At 45.3% G+C, this 18,646-nt stretch overlaps 2 protein-coding genes across 2 annotated transcripts; both read right to left on the bottom strand.

Annotated features, from left to right (window-relative positions):
• Positions 1-1,039: 1,039 nt before the first annotated feature.
• On the bottom strand, positions 1,040-6,692 carry LOC129119099 (aldo-keto reductase family 1 member B10-like). Its single transcript, XM_054630848.2, has 10 exons — positions 6,574-6,692; positions 6,324-6,491; positions 5,904-6,020; positions 4,658-4,735; positions 4,257-4,379; positions 3,658-3,758; positions 3,423-3,504; positions 2,851-2,934; positions 2,382-2,464; positions 1,040-1,659 (listed from the first exon to the last, which is right to left on the bottom strand). The coding sequence occupies exons 1-10, from the start codon at positions 6,646-6,648 to the stop codon at positions 1,617-1,619; spliced, it is 954 nt and encodes a 317-aa protein (XP_054486823.1). The 5' UTR covers positions 6,649-6,692; the 3' UTR covers positions 1,040-1,616.
• Positions 6,693-8,881: 2,189 nt separating this feature from the next.
• LOC129119101 (aldo-keto reductase family 1 member B1-like) lies at positions 8,882-15,247 on the bottom strand. Its single transcript, XM_054630851.2, has 9 exons — positions 15,182-15,247; positions 14,664-14,831; positions 13,575-13,691; positions 12,297-12,374; positions 11,521-11,643; positions 10,948-11,054; positions 10,705-10,786; positions 9,785-9,868; positions 8,882-8,968 (listed from the first exon to the last, which is right to left on the bottom strand). Exons 1-9 carry the CDS (start codon positions 15,245-15,247, stop codon positions 8,882-8,884), a joined length of 912 nt encoding a protein of 303 aa, XP_054486826.2.
• Positions 15,248-18,646: the final 3,399 nt, after the last annotated feature.

The following is an 18,646-nucleotide window of genomic DNA, read 5'->3' as shown; positions in this document are numbered from 1 at the left end:
CTGAGGCTTCTTGACTTCCCAGGAGAAGAATCCTGGGCAAAGAGATTTTTCAGAAAATATGACAGTAACACTATTAACCTTCACAAATGCTGTTTTTTGTTAATCATCTTGTTCCCAAGGAAGTCTCTTGACCACTCAGTTGCTCAAGACACAGCTCAAACTTCACATGCCTTTGTCAGAGCCCAGAGCTTGGTCTGGTGTGGATGTTATGATCAGAATGCAGATGTTCTGCAGGTGCCCTGTGCCCACCAGCCCGAGGCACACATGGACACCTGAACTGCCACAGTGTCACAGCACCTCCCAGGTATCCTAGCACTGCCCAGCCAGGCTCACCTGCACCCTCCAAGGAGGGAGAGGCTTTGTCAGGGGCAGCCTTTACTCGTTCACATGGTTACAGTGAGCAGAGACCTGTCCCAGCGCCTCAGCACAGCCTAAGGGAACATAACACTGCTCCAGAGCCAGGCTCTGGGCAGCAGCAGCTCAGCATTAACAGGTACCAGTTCCAGCAGGCACCCTCTGCTTCTGTGCTGCACCAGAGCCCTGCTTAACACTGCTGATCTCCCCCAGCCTCTGTCACTCTGGGCTTTTGATAGCCAGACAGCAGCACTGGCTACCAACCAAACCAGCCCACAGTGATACCAGTGCAGAGCTTTCCAGCAGCTTCAGGTGTTGGGTCTCCTGTTGCTTGTTAACCTACAGTCCACACTAAGGCTTGTGTGGTGGTGTTCAAGGGTCTCCAGGATGAGGGAAGAGGTGAGAATCCTGACTCCATGTTTCAAGAAGGCTGATTTATTATTTTATGATATAAATTATATTAAAAATGCTATACTAACACTATACTTAAGAAAGGGGAAAGGAGACATCAGAAGGCTAGAAAGGAATGATAATAAAAAACCTTTGACAGCTCACACCCTCAACACAGCTGGCTGTAGTTGGTCATTAATCCAATTAATCCATTAATCACAATCCACATGAGACCAATAAAAGATGCACCTGTTGGTAAACAATCTCCAGACTGAATAGAACTTCCAAACAAGCAGTAATTCAAATATTTTTATTTTGGTCAAGAATGAAATTGAACATCAATCTCTGTCCAGTTTCAGCCTGTAAAAAAGTGACTGAAATAAGGCCCAGTATGAGTTACACATCTATAGGTCTGGACACTTCTCCCATTTATTCTTATTTCCCAAAAAGCTTTGGGCTGTACTCTAGAAGTTAATTTTGTCTTTTACCTTCAGGAAGTGATTATGTGATTATTCAGGATGGATTTTTCTCCTGTACTTACATATCCTTAACCCTGCAGCCTTAAGTGGTGCTGATGCAAGACAGTAGATAAAAATCAGTTGTTAGTTCCCTCTTCTGTTTTCTCCTTTGCTATTTCAGCCATGCAGAGACATTCACGTAATGAGAATTATCACAGCCCACACTTTGTTCTTCAGAACAACTGTGCAATTCCCTTCCACCAAAGAAGAAAACCCAAAGTCACTGAACACATATCCTGTGCCTTTGCTGGGAGGAGGGATACAGTGTGTCAGCTACATAGTGCACAATTTGAGGCAATGGTAGAAGCTCATTAGACCCTGGGGGCCTGAGAGAGGCCAGGAAAAGAACCATCTTCAGTATTCTGCATTGAAAGGGTACTCCTTAAGATTTTTGCACCTGGAGGAAATCAAAGAGGAAAGATTACTCAAGGCTAAAATAATTGCTATATAGAACAACAGTGGGTGTACAGAGGAGCCTTCAAAGGAGGCTCTGAACTGAATAACTGCAGAGTAAACTTAATAGATTTGATAGTATAGGAACAGCTTACAGGACCAACACGTTCCAGCCTTTTTCTATTATTCAGGCACTGAACAGTGGTGGGACCAAGTTACTTTGTAGATACAGAGTTAAAATTCTCACTGCTTACAGAGACAGCAGCAGTTTCTGTGGCCTTGCAGCCAACACTTCCTGTCTTGGTGCATATTCTGCAAGCAGCTGTGCTTTGTACTGCACAACAGGAGGTCATTCCCCACCACAACCACCTGGGTAAGAGCTGACATCAATTTATAATAACCCACAGAAAAAAATTACCCCAAGTTTAAAACTGCCTGATGCTCATTTCTCCCATATGGACACAGCCAAAGTTACCAACCAGAGCTCTCACTTTGGAATTCCAGGCATACAAAGTTTCCTGGAGAATGGATTCACAATGAATACACAGCATGACTTACACTTGCCTTTCAGTCAATAAACTGGAAGTATAACAACGGATGCTTCATCCCCAAAATTATTTCAGATTTCAAAATACACCCAATTTGAAGAGCTATACCAGTTCTTGTGAGATCAGGATAAAGACCATAGAAAATGTAAGAGTTTGAAGGACACAAACTGTCACTTACGTGACCATTGCACAGATCCTCCAGTTTCTGTTTAAGCTAAGAAGGGTTGCCATCTCCTCTTTAGACAGTTCAAAATCAAACACCTAAAAAAAAAAACCAGCTGGATTTTACTTCTTTGAACAAATCAAACCAGAAGCACGACTCACGAGATTAAAGAACAAATTTGTATCAGAAAGGATGCTGGGTACAAGTGATGGATTCATGAAACACAGAAAGGAAAAGAAATATTCTTGGATTTTCCAGACTCTACTGGCAGAGGGAAGAACAGAACAGGATTGTAAAGTGCTTGACAGTGTTATCAGCACACTTTTTCCAACAGCTCTCTCTATTCTTCACTGTAGTTTTCACTGTAGCCCTGACTTCCAGACAAAAAGAGCCCAGCCCTCTTGCTGCAGGAGCCCATGGCAAGGGTGATAAAGGATCCAAAGCATCCCTGAGGGGCAGCCCCTGCTCACTCCTGATCCCTCACCTGGAAGTTCTCCACAATGCGCTGTGGGGTGACAGATTTGGGAATCACAATCACATTTCTCTGGATCTGGAAGCGGAGGAGAACCTGCAAGGACAGACAACTGAATCATTCCTCCTGTTCCAACAGCTGTTTTCCCTGAGCTATCCCCACTTCTGCAGAGCTGCATTTCAAATCATCCCTGGCCCTGCAGTCCAGGCTGCACTGCCTGGAGAGCAAAGAGGGAAGGGCTGGAAGCCCCCATGGGAGGTCTCCTTTCCATTCTGGCTTTGGGTCAGTCAATTCCTTTCCTTAGCACCCAGAAGTTTTGCACTACATGCAAGGTTTTCATTTCTTCAAAACGACTTGAGAAGTGATAACTGAAGATGAGTCAAGAATATTTTCTTGACTGATGGCCAGACTTAGTAGTAGCATATCTTGCAGGCCACAGAATGCCCAGCCTGCACTGCTTGTTAACATGACAAAAAAGCAGCATTATTCACAGGTAACACCACAGAGGCTGTTCCCTCTCTTCAGCTGTTTTTTAAAATTTCTGTGTTACAGGAAGGGGTATCCACTGTCTGCCACCTACCCACCTGTGCTGGGGTTTTGTTGTGCTTGGCTGCAATCTCCTTGATCTTGGGGTCATCCAGAAGGGAAGGTGCATCTGGCTTAGAACTAGACAAAGTGGGGGAGAAAAGGATGAAACAACACAGAATCACTTCAGAAAGATTCTATCTAGTCCCATTAATTAAAAAAGAAAAAATATATATATACACCTGCAGCATTACTCAGTTAGCAATAAATCACATGAACCCACTTGGAAATTACCCATCAGGACGTCCAAGGGGACAGTATGCTGTCACAGTGATCCCTTTGGAGTGGCAGTAGTCAATCAGCTTCTCCTGGGAAAGGTATGGATGAGACTCAATCTGCCAACACAGAAGCATAAACTGAGAGCTGTAAAGCTACTGTAGTTTTCCCCTGCCCCAGAGGTTTTTCTGAATCTTAATTTGCTAATTAGAGGTTGCTATGTGGCAATACAAGACTGTAATTCACCTGCAGGTGGCCTATGTGACAATACAAGACTGTAATTCTATAGGGCACCAACTTTTGAGTCTTTATGTGCTTTTTGGATTTTTTTCTGAGAGGCTTTATAAGAGTCAATCATTATGTCAGAATGATCCCTCACATGTGGATTCTTCATGCCTCCAGAGAGAATGATTCCTAGGAAAACACTCCAAAGTTCGACAAGATGAGACAAAAAGGAAATATTCTGGTTCTGTTTGTATGAAGAAATGTCCAGAGAGAGGGATTTAAACTACAAGCTCTGTCTACTTTGTTCTCCCTTTTTCCACCCCCTCATTCAACTGTAATTGGATCTTCATAATCCCTGAAAAGTATTCCCCTGCAGTCACTTTGCAGCTCACCTGATTATTTGCAGGCTTGTGCTTCAGTCCTGGCTTGTTCAAGATTCTTTCAATCTGCTCACGGTTGAAGTTGGAGATTCCAATGGCTTTTACCAGGCCAGCATCCACCAGCTCCTCCATGGCCTGGCAGAAAGGGGAGCACAGTCAGCATGCAGTGGGTTAAGAGATGACTGAATGCATTTTTCATGACATGCTCTGTTTGTCTTCACAGGAAGCAATGTTTAAATTTTTAAACAATTTTTTAAAATGAACAATTTTTTAAACCGCATGTTTAAAACTGTGTGCTTCTCTGAGTTCTTTCCAACTAATTCTGCATCCGTGGCTGAACATTCTGCAGCTGCTGAAGCCAACAGCACTGCTGAGGACAGGAGATGTGACTCTTCCACTCAGGATGAACTCACCTCCCATGTCTGCAGGATATCTGTGTTGCTGGGGATAGCCATGCCTTTGTCATCTGCAGGGAACAGATCCTCTCCTGCCTGTCAGTGACAGAGAAAGTGCTTGAAAATCTCTTGACAAATCCACTTGAGTGCTCACAACCACAATATCCTAAACTTCTAGTGCAAGACTGCTGGCTCTTCTCTACACTCAGTCATTCCTTCTGAGAAGTGAAGGAATTTAAGGCATTTTTGCCAGTGACCATTCCCAGTAGAACAGGTTTTTCTGCCAGACCCCTGGAAGTGATGGCTCACCCAAACACCCACAGGGAAACAAACCAGTCAGAGCTGCAGCCTCCAGTCTCACATGTGCTCCCTTCAGGGGCCGTTCTTTGGTTCCCACTTAGCAAGAACCATTTTGTTCTTATTCCAGGGGGCATCAACACTTTGGTCTACACAACACCAGATCTACTAAAAAGAGCTGTTGTGTGCACTGACAGCTTTTCCATGACAACACTCAGTGCAAAGCCACCAACACTAGGAAAGCTGGAAGAGCCTTTGTGTATGAGTTATGAAAATATGCCAAGACTGAACTGTGTTTAGCAGCTGTTTGCTGCTGTCACCATGAGACAGTTTCATCTTCATGGCTCTGCTCATATAAAATTAAAATAAAGCATGCAAAAGCCATGAGCATCTCAAAGGCAACAGGTAGAATGGGGAGGGATCAGACTGAATGAGGATACAAAGGCTGTAACTAGAAATATTCAAACTCAGACATCAACTCCTAAACACTCTCACAGAAATTTCACCTTTTAAATTCCTGTCTCAGTGGAACAACACTAAGGCTTCTACAAGCAAGGCCAGCTCAATCTGTACTGCATTATGGACTTGCTGATTAAAGAGAGAAATGGAAAACGGAAATGCTTTCTTTTGCTCCCTGATTCTGTAGCACACAAAGGAAAATTGCAGAGAAGCAGCAAAAAGCAATCTTGTTCCCACAAGGGGTGATTTTGAGATGCTCACACAGTGGATTTGCAAGAGAAAAGGAAAGCAAGCCTTCTCTAGATTTCAGGCCATCATTCCCAGGATCAAAGGGGTATGAAAACAACTGCCTCTGGAGCAGAGACCAAGAGCCTCAGTCACACAGGGTCAAGCTGAGCACCAGAGCAGTGCTGCCACAGATAACAGCACGTAATTGTCAGCCAGAACAACTGTTGGGCTGTTAAGCCACACACAAGAAACAAAGTTAAGGGCATTGCTGCTACTGTACCTTGAAGCCAAAAGGCCAGTGGACAAGGTAGAGGTCCAGGTAAGCCAGCTTCAGGTCTGCAAGAGTCTTCTGGCAGGCTCCCTTCACCAGAGGCTTCTCGTGGAAGGTGCACCACAGCTGGAGACAAAAACAGGGCAGACTGTGACCTCCTGGGGGAAAGCTCTGCAGTGCTCTCCTGCACAGCACAGCACTGCTCCCTGTTCTTGGGAACGAGCTGTGGAATGGGCCTGCCCAGTGCTCTTCACACGCAGCGAGGCTGGGCTGTGTGGCAGCACAGGAAACAAGAGAACAGGATCAGGAATTACCTAATTTACTTTACAAAATTCTCCAGTGCTACGGCGTTTAACTGTGTTAAATGTTAGATGATCCTAGCACAGGTAAAACGAGTGTGTCCATAATCCATGACTATCTGATCCATACCTTGCTGACCACGAAGAGATCCTCTCGTTTCACAGCACCTTCCTTGATTTTCTGCTGGATCCCTTCCCCAACTTCCTTCTCATTCTGGTACACATAGGCACAGTCGAAGTGGCGGTACCCGGCATCGATGGCAGCCATCACCGCAGCCGTCACCTTCCCTGGGGGGGACTAGAGGGAAAAAAGGGCAGGACAGGTCTCGCTGAGGGATTCTCAGGCGCTGCCCCGTCCCGCAGCGCGGTGCCCGCCTCACCTTCCATGTGCCGAGCCCCATGAGTGGCGCGCTGGCGGCGGCCCCGAGCCGCACGTACCCCGCCATGCCGGCCATGTTTGCCCCGCGCCCGCAGCCAATCAGCGCCGCCGCTCTGCGCGAGCCCGCCGCGCCAACCAATCAGCGCCCCCGTTCCGCGCGAGCCCGTCGCGCCAACCAATCAGCAGCGGAGCCGGCAGGCAATGGAGCCCGCTGGGCGGTCATGGGGGATGCAGTGAGGGGGGAGCCCGTGTGGGAGTGAGCCCAAGTGGAAGGGAATCCCGGTGTTCCCGCGGGAGAAGGGTGAAATTCCTTACGGAAGGGTAAGGGCTGAGCGCTGGGGTGTCCCGGCCCGGATCCTGCAGCGCCCTGCCCCTGTCCCTCGGGGTGTCCGTGTTTATCCTCCTTGTGCCATGTCCCCAGGTGTTCTGACGCCCGCTCGGTTCCCCGAGAGTGACACCAATACGGGACAAACAGTTTCACTCTGGGGTGAGTTTGCGAGTCATTTCGGAAATGATCAGTACAAATCACTTCCTTTTAAATGCTTTTCCTTTAAGAGAAAGCGTGTTTTAATGCGTTTTCCAAACTCCTGAAGAACGCTGAGTTTACAGCGAATATCGCAAGGACCGCGTTGTCCCTGTGCCTTAGGAAGTGCAGACCGTATTTCAGAAGGAAACACACAAGTGTGGAAATAAACGGTAGGCGGCCTTTTAATTTCACTTTAGAAACTGACTTTGCAATTTCGGAGAGGCTGAGCAGATGGGATGTTGAAAGTGCAATGAAAAATAAATTAATTTATCAACAGGATCCTCCCAAGTGCTCCATAATGGTCTGCTTGGGAGGCTTTGCTGTTTGCTCATGCTTGGAGAATTCCTTCAGGTACAAACAAATCTGAAATATGCACTATGGGGTGTTTTTCTCTGGATGCCTCTCCCACAGCAGACACCCAAGATTTTTCTGCTTCATTTAACTGAAGGCAGACAGAATCATTAGTTTTAATTAAATCTTCCCCCAGGTTTCTGGCAGTGCTGTCAGCTGTCCTCTGCAGGATGTGGTGTTGCGGTTTAACCACACAGGAGAGCAGGGCTGAGAAATGTAATTTGTCCCTCCACTCACTTCATTCTGTGAACTGATGTTCTCCTGTGAAGGCTGGTGCTTGGTTTTCCCAAGGCATGCTGTGAGAGACACCTTGGTGTTTTAGGAGATGATTTTGGGCAGAAGGTTTTGTGTTTTGCTTTGTTTGCCTTGCCCAGACCATGCCAATCTCCAGGAGGTGACATTTGTGTCCGTCCTGAAGGTGTGGCTGGGGCTGTCAGGTGATGGCAGGGCCTTTGAGAAAAGAGTATATGTTGGAACAGAATATTTACATTGCTAAATGATGTGCATTGGTTCAACTTCCAGATGCTTGTTTAGGCAGGAATAAAACAGGGGGGTAGAGATTTAATCTGATTTTAAATATTGGCCTCCTTCTTGCCTTGAGTTCAGATCAAGCCAGGAGCATGCTCTGAGGTCCCACCAATCTCTCTGTGTCTTCTCAAGAGGTTTTTTTCCAAGATCTGTGATAATTCTTGTATGTGTCTATTCAAAACAGGGCTGTGGCAGGTGAGGAGAGGACATGGTGGGTGCTGAGGGAGGGCAGGGAAAATGCTGAGTGTCCCAGGCAGGATCTGTGTCCCCTCTCTGCAGTGACTGCAACCCACCCCTCTGTGCATCTCTGGGCAGGACGGTTTTGGGTTTCTCCTACAGTAGACAGAAAACTTTCCACCAATTAGGTTTTTGCATTTTAAAGTTAATTTTATTTAAAATGCATGGCACTTCTCATGGAATAGTGGATCTGTGGGGTGTGTTTGTCAACATCTGGTTTCTGCTGATTCAAAACTGAAGGGAATAGTGGTGCTGTAGAAAATACTCTTTCCTTCTTCCAAAAACCCCAAATGTTGTGGGATAAACATCCCATGTCTTCCCTGGCAGATGGCACCAGAGGTCTGGTGAAGGCCATGTTACAAACACCTTCAGTATTCTGCATGGAAAGGGTATTCCTTGAGATTTTTGGACCTGAAAGAAATAAAAGTGGAACTGTTATTTTCACCCATGATTAAAAATTAGAATGTAGTTTGGTTTAAAGTCTGTGTTGTTTTTAAAATGAAAATATCAAGCCCTTTCCTGAAAATGTTATTTTTTTGGGACAAACCATCTGTGTTGGCATGATATTTAAAAAAATTGAATTTAATGTTACCTAGAAGGTGTGACACAAAATTCCTTGTAAAGAATATCCAGAGTTTAAGATTTAGAAGAAAACAAGCAGCATCACTTACACGTTCATTTCACAGATCCTCCAGTTTCTGTTGAAGGACAGAATAGTTGCCATCTCCTCTTTAGTCAGTTCAAAGTCAAACACCTAATTAGAAATACAAGGGGAAATCACTTCTTTGAACACACCTAAGAGAAATACAAGAGCTCCACACTGGAGAATCCATTTTCACACATGGACCACTGAATTATGAAGAACAACTTGTTTTATGGACATAAGGATTATTTGATGAACATTGCTGATTCTAGATGTTTCAGGCATGTTCTTGTGTGGGGATTCCAAGCAAGCTGTGACCATGATATTTTCTGAAAAATCCCTTTGCCAGGATTTCTTCTCCTGGGAAGCTGGAAAGCTTCATCTTCTCCCTGTTTTGCTGCTCTGGAATGTGATTTGGAGAATTGTTTATCCAAACATGTGAATTGTTTTTCATTCATGACCAATCACCATCAGCTGTGTCGGACTCTGAGGAGTCAGTCACGGGTTTTTATTATTCATTCTTGTTAAACCTTCTGGTGTATCCTTCTCTTTCTTTAGTATAGTTTCAGTATAGCATAATGTAATATAATATAATATAATATAATATAATATAATATAATATAATATAATATAATATAATATAATATAAATCAGTCTTTTGAGACATGGAGTCAGATTCATCTCTTCCCTCGTCCTGGGGATCCTCACAGACACCACACTCATCCATCCACAAGCCATGGAACAGGGAATGCTATCATGCAAAGATTGCTGATTAAACTCTCAAGAAGGAGGCCTGGTTTAACACTCAGTCAAGTGCAGTTAAGCAGGAAGAAGCCCAGCCCTCTTGCTGCAGGAGCCCGTGGCAAGGGTGATAAAGGATCCAAAGCATCCCTGAGGGGCAGCCCCTGCTCACTCCTGATCCCTCACCTGGAAGTTCTCCACAATGCGCTGTGGGGTGACAGATTTGGGAATCACAATCACATTTCTCTGGATCTGGAAGCGGAGGAGAACCTGCAAAAAGAGACAACTGAATCATTCCTCCTGTTCCAACAGCTGTTTTCCCTGAGCCATCCCCACTTCTGCAGAGCTGCATTTCAAATCATCCCTGGCCCTGCAGTCCAGGCTGTGAGAGAAGCAGAGAAAATAATGATCAAAACAATTCTTACCTCATTTGCTACTGCTGTGTTTGTACTCATGCAGAATGTGTTCTAGAGGTTGTTTACCCAATGTGATTGCTTGATTAGATTCTAGTAAATTGTTTGTGTTAATTAGCCTATCAAGTCCAAGCTGTCAGGAGAAAGTCACGAGTTTTCTCTAGTATTCTTAAATATTCTTTGTAGTATTTATATAATCTATAATATAATATATATGATATATAACATAAATGTTATCATGTATTATATATAATATATAATGTATATGATATATGATATATATATATATATACAATACATAATATATAATATATGATATATGGTATATACTATATAGTGTGGTAATATAATATAATATAATATAATATAATATAATATAATATAATATAATATAATATAATATAATATAATGTATTTTTAATGAAAGGAGTGTTCAGCATTCCAAAGCCTTAAAGTCAGATACCAATCATTTCCTGCCTCAGGGGTCACCTGTGACTGCTATAGAGGGGAAGTGACATCTGAAGGTGGTCAAGAATCTTTTTGATGGCCAAAGAGTTAATAGTGTGTCCTGGAGGTAATAAAAAATCTGCATTGTTAGGGAAAAATCAGAGGAGTGCCACAATTCATGGGGAAGGGACAGAGGTTCTGGACTTTCTGGAGCTCTGTTTTCCTACATTGGGAAGGAGTACCCACCTGTGCTGGGGTTTTGTTGTGCTTGGCTGCAATCTCTTTGATCTTGGGGTCATCCAGAAGGGAAGGATCCCCAGGCTTAGCCCTACACAGAGGAAACAAATCAGTGGCAAGAAACCTCCACAGAAAGATTCAGCACAGCAACAGAGATCTGTGTTTAAATAAGAAATGAGTGGTGTATGTGTAGTCTCAGGGCTTCAATCATAACCCCCAGCAGCTCCCTGGCAGATTGCAAAGCAAATTTACCATGGTCTGTCAGGAGAGCCAAGAGGACAGTATGCAGTCACAGCCAGCCCTTTGGACTGACAGTACTTGATCAGCTTCTCCTGGGTGAGGTATGGATGAGATTCAATCTGCCAACACAAAAACAAAGAGTCTGACAGTGGCAATATTTCAACTGCTGAAATATTGTTGTGCTCCATAAATTATCTCCTGGTCCAATTAGAGGCTGCTTTTTTCCCTAATTTGACAGTGGCCTGCATGATAATACCCATCCTTAGTATCAAAACACCTATTTTAATACAAAGGGCTTGTACAGTTTTTGCTGGGGGGGGTTCACAAAGCTCATCTCTGGGTCATTCCTTATTCCAGAAACGCTGTTTTGAGGGAACTTCTCCAACATCCTTAAACAGTGGTTCAGCAAGGTGATACAAAACAAATAGTAGTATCCAAGTGCTGTACTCTGAAATATCCATAGAGAGGCATTTAAAGTAGATGTTGTATCTTCTCTGTTCATCCTTCTCCTATCTCCTCATTCCACTGTAAATGGATGTTTATAATCCCACAAATCCACTCACCTACAGTCACTGTACAGCTCACCTGGACATTTGCAGGCTTGTGCTTCAGTCCTGGCTTGTTCAAGATTCTTTCAATCTGCTCATGGTTGAAGTTGGAGAATCCAATGGCTTTTACCAATCCACAGTCCATCAGCTCCTCCATGGCCTAAAACAGCAAAATCATCATCCAGTGTGCAAGGCAGCTCATGATGATGTTCTTCCCAATGTGACTTGTTTCCCACCATGAGCAGCACAGAATAACTGTTTGAAATTGCAAAGTTCTCTGAGGGAAAAGCAGGTGCTGGCACATTAATGCCATCTCACCCAAGCCCAAATGCTCATTCCCTGAGTGTGTAGAAATTCACATTGGGTTGCATGAGGAGAAGAATGATGATACTCAGTAATCCACTGTTGTCCAAGCTTTGGAGGACTGTCCCACACATTACAGGCCAGATCTCAACCTAAAATGACTTTATTTCTCTGAAATTTGTTTGAGCAACTCAAGAAAGGCACAAGAACAGTGGTGAAAACAGTTGTACAGTTGTTATTGTTCCACAGTGAACATTTTCTAGTTTCAGTCTGGTGTGCAGCTGCACTGGAAGTGCTTGTGCAGCTCCAGTCAAGTAAGAACTCAGAGAACACGGATAACCAGGGAAGGATTAAGCATGCCCATTATGAAAAGCTATTTTGTACTGCCTTATGTTCCTTCCAGCTAATTTTGTGTGAACAAGACAACAGTTCTGTGACTGCTGAAGGTAATGGAAGCATGGCAAAGACTGATGAGGACAGAGGACATTCCTCTCCTCTGGCTGAGCTTACCTCCCACGTCTGTAGAAGATCACTGTTGCTGGGTATGGCCATGCCTTTGTCATCTTTGGGAAACAATTCCTCTCCAGCCTATTAGAGAGAGAGAAAAGCCTTGAAATAATTTCTGCTGAGACATTAGCTGTGTGAAATCAGCCAACAGGGATGTAAGGAGCTAAAGCTAATACTGCATTAAAAAAAAAAATCAAGTAATGCTCACCATAACTTAACCAGTTCTTCAGTCACTTCTTAGTTCATGCATTTTTGTCATCTATTATCCCAATAAAGACAGCTGTTTCTGCTGGACCCTCTGAAGTGATGATCCACAAAGTGCATGCAGGGAAGTGGTTAACTTATAGAACAATATTCTGGAGTCTTACATGAGTTCACTCCAAGTATTGTTCAAGTAACAGTTTCTGTAGGTGTTTTTAAAAAGCTCTGTGGAGGACTGACTTTGGCCCTATGAACACAGACATTTATACTGGAGTGCATCTGCTGACACATGTCCCATGAGGAGGCTCACTGTTGAAATTGCTGTATTAGAAAATTTAGAACAGCCTGTAACTAGACAGTGTTGCCAAAGTATTTTGAATTATTGGAATTATCTAAATGCCACAATATTGTGCAGTTTCACTTGACAACTTTGTCCATGTAGAGCTAACTAAAACAATATTGAAGGAATGGAGTTAAGCTCAAAAGCATAAGGGAGAATAGAGATTTTGATAGGTATCTTTTTGAAATCCAAAGTCTGTGAAACAACACTAAGGCTCCTACAGGCAAGGTCAGCTCAATCTGTACTGTATTAAGGATTTGGTGATCAAAGAGAGAAATGGGAACAGGAAGTGTTTACTTGCACTGTGTGATTCTGCAACCTGCAGAGGAAAGAATTCCTGTCAGGCAGCAAACTGCACCCCTCTGTCCCAGGGGGTTTTCTTTCAGCAGAGCACTCCTTGGGTTTGTAAAGGAGAGGGAAAGAGGCACAGCTTTTGTTTGCAGCCAGAGGCCTGACCTTGTTGCTGGGGCTGCCTCTCTGTTATCAGGAGGGCAGAGGACGCTGTGCAGGCAGCTCTGGGGCAGAGATCAGGGGCACAGCAGGGCAGGGTGGGCAGCACTGGGGCAGGGCTGGCACAGCAGGGCAGGGTGGGCAGCACTGGGACAGGGCTGGCACAGCAGGCACAGGCTCTTTCTGGAGCAGCAGTGGTGCTGCAAGTGCTCCTGGCTCTGCTGAGGAGCTCTCCCAGGAATTCTCCCTGGAATCTCCCAGGATTTCAAAAAGACCTGCTGCTACTGTACCTTGTAGCCAAAGGGCCAGTGGATGAGGTAGAGATCCAGGTAATCCAACTTGAGCTTGGCAAGACTCTTCTGGCAGGCTCCCTTCACCAGATGCTTCTCATGAAAGGTGCACCAGAGCTGGAGACAAAAGGGGCAGACTGTGACCTCCTGGTTAATGCTCTGCAGTGCTCTCCTGCACAGCACAGGAATGCTCCCTGTTCTTTGGAAGGTGATGTGGCATGAGGCCATCCCAGTGCTCTTCAGATGTGGCAGGCTCTGGGCTGGGCCTGGCCTGTGGCTCTGAGGGCACTGTGTGCCAGTCTCTGGTTCCATGAGTTCACCCATCATGGGTGCTACCCCTTTCCCCAGGGTGTGCCTTGGCAGTAGGGGGCTTTCAGAGGCAGTGCTGTGTCTGAGTGTTGCTCCTGAGCATGCACAGAACTCTGCACTGCATGTAGCAGGCAAAGCCAAGAAGGTATAAGAGAAGCCACAAAGAGTGGTTGCCACCAACCTTTACTTAGGTAAGAAGTAACTCCAGATTCCAGCTATTTGCTGATGTCTGATTTTTGTAATAAGAAATACAACCCACCAACCCCACCTTCCCTGGGACACGTGCTGAGCAGATTACAGTGTCCCAAGGTGGCCAGAATGACTCCTCCCATGGCAGGGACACCCCTGTGGCAGTGCTCTGAGCCCAGCTGCTGGAACAAGCAGCAGGCAGTGACAGCCTGTGTGCCCTGCTATGCTTTAGCATCAGCAGGGTGTCATTAGCAACCTGCTAATGACACTGAGTGCTCTCTGGCCTCTGCATCACTACCTTGCTTGGAGCTGGTCCCCTCTGCCTTTTCCTGCTTCCCTTCTTTTGCAGGAATCAATCCATCCCTCAGGACTGCTGGGTCACCACAGCAGGGTGCAGACCCAGTGTATCCTTCCTAACTCTCCCTGCAGGATGGGGTGAAGCTGTAAGCTTGCATCAGGAGCGACCTGAATGCTGTTCTGATTTGCTTTATCCTGCAGCATCAAGTTTGTCTCCATTACCTCCTTCCTGCTAGGAGAATACTCCACACAAAGCATTCCCTCAGCTGTGCTCCATGATCATTGGATTCTTACCTTGCTGACAACGAAGAGATCTTCTCTTTTCACAACACCTTCCTTGATTTTCTGCTGGATCCCTTCCCCAATCTCACTCTCATTCAGGTAGGCGTAGGCACAGTCAAAGTGCCGGTACCCGGCATCGATGGCAGCCGTCACTGCAGCTTTTACCTGCCCAGCTGCAGACTGGAAAACATGCATAAATATTAACAATCTCAAAACAGTGCTTGTTAAACACCTGTATTCCAGCAAAATAAAACCATGTTAAGGAAAGAATTCCCCCCCCCCCCCCCCCCAATCCAGGTTGATGGGGTTTTTTTCCTTTACATGAACACTATTTCTTGCAGTGATAAACATGGACTCCAGGGTTGGAAATCAACCTCCAGCCATTTATCTGTAGCTCCACTCCAACTCACTCTCAGCCCAACAACCAGGCAGAGCAGAGCCCCAGGCACCAGGACAGCTCTCCAGAGCTGGACCAGGGGCACTGCAGTTTTTTGGGAGCTCTGCAGTACAGCTGCTTTACTCTCTCTTACCTTCCAGGTGCCCAGCCCCACGATGGGCATCTTGGCAGAGGTGTTTAGCTGCACATGGGTTGCCATGGTCCTGCACTCCCTCCTGCTTGCCTCACCACAGCTGCCTCTTGCCTGTCTGGTTTGACAGTGGCCACTGGCCAGGGCAGGGGACAATGCAGGGGTGTCACTGGTGCTCTGGGCCCTCCCATATGCAGCAAACAGGGCTGTGGCTTTATCCCTGTACACCCAGCTCACAAAGGTTAATGTGAAAGCTGAAATAAATTAAAAATTGACAAGGTGATTTACTTGGGGCGTGGCAGCAGTGTGCCCTGTGGACCTTTCCCTTATCAAAAGATAAAGCTTGAGGGCAGGTGTTTCCTGATCAGGCTGGTGTTTCTGCTGGGATCAGCTCCTGCAGTGCCCTGTCCTGTCCCTGTGTCTCCCTTGTGCCATGTGCTGAGGTGTTCTGGTGCCCTGTTGCAGTTCCCCTTGTAGATTTCCTGAGAGAGAAGGTTTCCTTCAGTGAAAGTGCCCAGGTTTCCTTCAGTGAAAGTGCCCAGGTTTCATTCCTGCCCAGTCCCAGGGCAGAGTGTGATGCAGAGGCCCCTCACTCCCAGAGCTGCTCCCTCACTGCTGGGTGTGTGAGTGTGGGCTGAGCCCTTGGCTGGAGCAGCATTTCCCCACCACAGTGCTGGTGGCCTGGGCTGGTCTCCCATTGACAGAGCCTTGTCACCTTGTGTGCTGATGCTGGAGAAACCTCAGTGTGAGGCTGCAGAGGAAGGAGTTCCTTTTCACCCTCCAAAGGTGTTGGCAGCCACTCCTCAGGCTGAATGGTGAGGCACAGTGTAGAACAGGGAAGTTCACACAGGGCATGCATCCCAAATGTGAGAAGTAAAATTAAGTCCCTGTTTTTCCCCAGTCTTAACAGGATCACGCCTCTGGTAAAATTCCAGAACTGCCTTTTTTTTTTTTTTTTCTTTTCATCACTTCTCCTTGTTTTATTATTGTGGGCAGCAGGCATATCTCTATGGCTTGTTTTTTTAGCAGCCAGTGCAGTCATAAAGGAGTTTAAGAATGCAATAACATGTGAGTGTAGAAGAGAAAAGGTGTCCTGTAGCTGCATGGTCATTGTGGATGCTATATATTATTACTGCCACAAACTAACACACCCTTTAGCACAAAACCAGAGCAGGATCCAGGGTGGATGGATGTATTTTAATGTTTGCACACACGGGGGCAGAGTTAAACTTGTGTGTGGCCACTGCTTTTGCATTTCTTCAGTCTTAAATCATCAGATTGAATTGGGTACTGTATTCCTTAAATTTTGTAATAATGAGGAGTTGGAAAGTCTCTCTTCCTCTGCCTCTTTTCCTAAAAAAGTATAAGAAGAAAAAAAATAAAGGTAGCTTACATTTGTAATAAATAGACTTGAAAATTTTCTGGTAGGGACTTAAAAGACACAAACCTGGATTTAAAGAGGAAATTAGCCAGTTATCACTAACATACCAATTTTCTGAATTGTCTGATCCTTAAATTAAAGACACAAAAAAGAATTTCCTTTTCCCTGCTGTTTTTTGCATCGAAATGTACGAGACAGTCTCTTGCTTCAACTTACCACTCTGTCTCTAAGATGTTCCAAAACTTGCACTTTTAAGTGTTGTTATGCACGTGGAGAGGAAATCAAGTCTGTTTTCTCCCTCCTGTTAACAAGGCATTTACCTTCAACATTTATGTCCGAGGAGAAGCAGGAGGACTACCTAAAATTTAGTATGGTTGGATTTACTACAGCTGGGAGCACTCTGCTGTGCTCAGCAGCTCCAGCTTGTCTTTGACTGCAGCTCCCTGTGGGGACTGTGGGCCATGTGCAGCTGGTGGGAAGCAGCGTGTGCTGTACCGACCTGGGCTGTTCGCTGCACATTTGCAGCCAGAGGCTGCTTCCATTGGGAAGTTTGCCATGGATTCAATAGCATGGAACTGAGCCATTTGTTAAAATGTCTGCCAACAGTGCCAGCTCTTTGTTCTGCCAGTGCAGCACCAAACTCTGCCTAACCTCTTCTGCATGTTGGTGTGCTCAGAATGGCTGCATGTTGTGGTTTCAGCACTGTGCCTCATCCCCAGAGATCCCCTGTGTTCCCTCTGTAGCAGCAGTGGTGGCTCAGCAAAATGGGCAGAGAAAATTCCTCAGCTCTGCATCACAGTGTTGGCCTGGCCATGCTGGACTCTGGGGGACAAACCAAGAACAGAAGGAAGGAGGATTGACCTTTTACTTCTTCCCAAGGACATTCCCCACTCTGTAGTGCAAACCAGTGAGCTCAAGAGGTGCTGGGATATCATGCAAAGCTGAGAAAGTAGCTGCTCAAAATGGCCTTTTTTCTAATTTCTCTCACTCACTGTATGTCACCCTCTGGAGCAAGGAGGGCTTTCCAGAAGCAATAGTCACAGTCTGACCTTTCCAAGCACTGGGCACACCAGAACTTGTTTCAGAAGTGGTTTCAGAAGACTGAAACTATATATTTTGGGTTCTGAGAAAAACCCAGCCAGTAGTGTTCTGAAGGTGGAGTAACTTGTACTGTTACAAATAGAGGAAAGGGGAAAATCTAGGGAACACCAAGTTGAAACTACCCTAAAGAGGAACCTTTTAACTTAGCAGAACTGCAGGAAGCTACAGTTCTTGAGAACTACATCAAATGAGGTGGTGGTTTGGTGATAAAGAGAAGTGTAGCTTGCCAAAAAATGGGTACCTGAGGGCAAACAGGACAGGAAGATAAAGTTAATAAAACTGTCAGGCAGTGGGGAGCAGACCCCTGGAGGCAGTGGAGGAGGTGTTGACAGCAGACAAGGGCAAAACAAGGCATGTTCATGATATTCCCAAAGAATAATATAGTTATATTTTCTTCTGAGTCTTGTCTACATGAAAATCTTGCACTTTTTCATTATGCTGATGCAAATGCCTTTTTTGGACACATATCAGTTGAAGTATGTTGTGTATTGATTTAGCTTAAATCCCTTCCTTACCACTTCAGTTAAAACTGTAGAAACTACTCCAGCAAAATAACATCCATCCTCCTAAAGACTTCACATTAATTTAACAGCATCAGCTTTTGAAATGGTTTAATTAAACTGCAGCTTCCTTGCACAGGCCAGGACTGGTTGCTGCGGAAGCAGAAACATGTCAGTGTCTTTTGTGTCTTTTCTTTAACTTGTAAAAAGAAACCTTCTGATCACAGACTGGAGAGGTGGATTAATGTGGGACTGGCAAATACTTTGCTTGATTTTCTCTAGGTCAAGCCCTGTAAAAAGAGCAGGTACCAAAGCATCAGCACAGACCAAACCTTCTCAGTTGTTTCTGTGGGAGAATGGGCTTTGTAATGAGGGGATAGGCAACCTCAATTAAATAGGAAGAACACCATGGCCAGCATCCAAACCCATCTCATCTATAAATGGAAAATTTACCCATCCCAGACCTACATTCCTGTCCAGTTCTGT

The sequence above is a fragment of the Agelaius phoeniceus genome, chromosome 5, assembly GCF_051311805.1.
Source record: "Agelaius phoeniceus isolate bAgePho1 chromosome 5, bAgePho1.hap1, whole genome shotgun sequence".
In the NCBI taxonomy this organism is placed as follows: Eukaryota; Metazoa; Chordata; class Aves; order Passeriformes; family Icteridae; genus Agelaius; species Agelaius phoeniceus.
This window is presented reverse-complemented; position numbering and strand designations above follow the sequence as displayed.